At 35.6% G+C, this 1,637-nt stretch overlaps 1 protein-coding gene across 1 annotated transcript; it reads left to right on the forward strand.

Moving 5' to 3' along the window:
* The first annotated feature begins 443 nt into the window (after positions 1 to 443).
* On the forward strand, positions 444 to 994 carry LOC124775145. Its single transcript, XM_047249985.1, has 2 exons — positions 444 to 754; positions 799 to 994. Exons 1-2 carry the CDS (start codon positions 444 to 446, stop codon positions 992 to 994), a joined length of 507 nt encoding a protein of 168 aa, XP_047105941.1.
* The last annotated feature ends 643 nt before the right edge of the window (positions 995 to 1,637 follow it).

Below are 1,637 nucleotides of genomic sequence, written 5' to 3' on the forward strand. Positions count from 1 at the left end.
GGAAGGACACCCTAAAAACCTGGAGATCAATAGCCATGGTGATGGTAGCCATCTAAAGGAGACGACCCCTAAAGAAAAACCAACCATCTCCACTTAAAAGCAAGCCAGGTGGATAAACTGAACATGAGCATGGCATACAACAGGAACAAATCACTTGGAATAGACAGATAATTCAAACTGCCTACCTGGAACAGCCGCGGCTTCAGCGATAAAGGAGTAGAACTGGAAAATAAACTAAATTCACAAAATATTGACTTGGTTATCATAACACCAACCAAAAAGAAATCAAGAGGTTCTACAACAATAAACAGGTACGACATGATCTACAGTGTAGTCCCTCAAAATTATAGAACCTGTACTGGAGTTACTGTTCTATGGCAGAAGACTTTAATTAACAAAATATACTCTTCCACCTTATCAATGACTGGATAATTGTGGTTAGGATGAAGGTACCAAGAGGTTATACATTAATAATTGCAGTATATGATGCAGCAGACGGGCGAGAAGATGTTTCTGAAAAATTTCACGACATTTTGGGAAGAACCCTACATAGGATAAACAAAAATTATTATCTGACAATAGCAACAGACATAAGCGGAAGGGTGCATGATACCTCCATGGCAAATGTTATTGTTTCTGAAAGGAAAAGTGTCATAAATGATAATGGATATAGAATGAAGAAGTTCTCATTAAATAATGAGTTAAGAATATCATACGCTTTCTTCATGCATGAACAGATTCACAAATACACCTGGTTAGCTGGAGGATCTGCCACAATGTGACATAAAATAAGAATAGGAAGATTTGGCCTCTAGTGCAAGACGCAAGAGCATTCAGAGGTCCAGATGCCTCCTCAGATCATTTCTTGCAAGTACCGCAAAGAAAAGAACTTAAAAGATGGAGGAATACTTCTAAACAGAGACAAAATAATGCTGATACAACAATTAAAGAACATTTACTGCGGGAAAAGAGCACTCGGGTCGAAAAGGCTTGAACAGTACATAGCTTTAAACTGAAAAGTGGATAACATAAACTGGGCATGGAATTACGCAGAGGAAACACTAATGAAAGGTCTAACAGGAGCACTTGGCAAAAGAAAAGTTCTTTTTTTTTCCAAAAGGGGACAGCGATGCTGGGATGATGAAATATTTGGTGTAATTGAAGATAAGAAACATGTGTACCTAAATGATCTGAGATTAGATTATAAAAGAAGGCAAATTAAAATTATAGCTCGGAAAAATATACGTATTACAGGTAATGAACGTGATGTATAGAGTAGAAAAGACAAAGCATACAAAATAATAAAACATTTAAACAAAGAAGATGAGGATAATCTGTAAATAAACATAATATCTTAAATTAATTGGTTACAATACTACAAAACTATCTGGAAAGTTTTGCATGATACTCAGATGGTTCTAGCTGAAGCAGGAAAGAATGTTGACTTAATGACAGCGGAGGAACTATGAGATGCAACTTCTACCAAGAACAGGAAGACAATAGGTCATGATAAAATAAATATAGAATTGATAAAATATACACCAAATTATGCTAAATGAGAATACTTGATTTTATGAATAAGTGCTGGCAAAGTGCTTATCGTTTGTATATCTCAAGAATAGAATCCACTTCTTTTC

The sequence above is a fragment of the Schistocerca piceifrons genome, chromosome 2 (genome assembly GCF_021461385.2).
Source record: "Schistocerca piceifrons isolate TAMUIC-IGC-003096 chromosome 2, iqSchPice1.1, whole genome shotgun sequence".
NCBI classification, from domain to species: domain Eukaryota; kingdom Metazoa; phylum Arthropoda; class Insecta; order Orthoptera; family Acrididae; genus Schistocerca; species Schistocerca piceifrons.

What these genes read in the sequence shown, in the direction of transcription:
- LOC124775145 (XM_047249985.1), top strand. Translation starts at nt 444, where the DNA reads ATGAAGGTACCAAGAGGTTATACATTAATAATTGCAGTATATGATGCA. An exon ending in CAGATTCACAAATACACCTG is followed by an intron (nt 755 to 798) that starts GTTAGCTGGAGG and finishes AAATAAGAATAG; the next exon opens with GAAGATTTGGCCTCTAGTGC.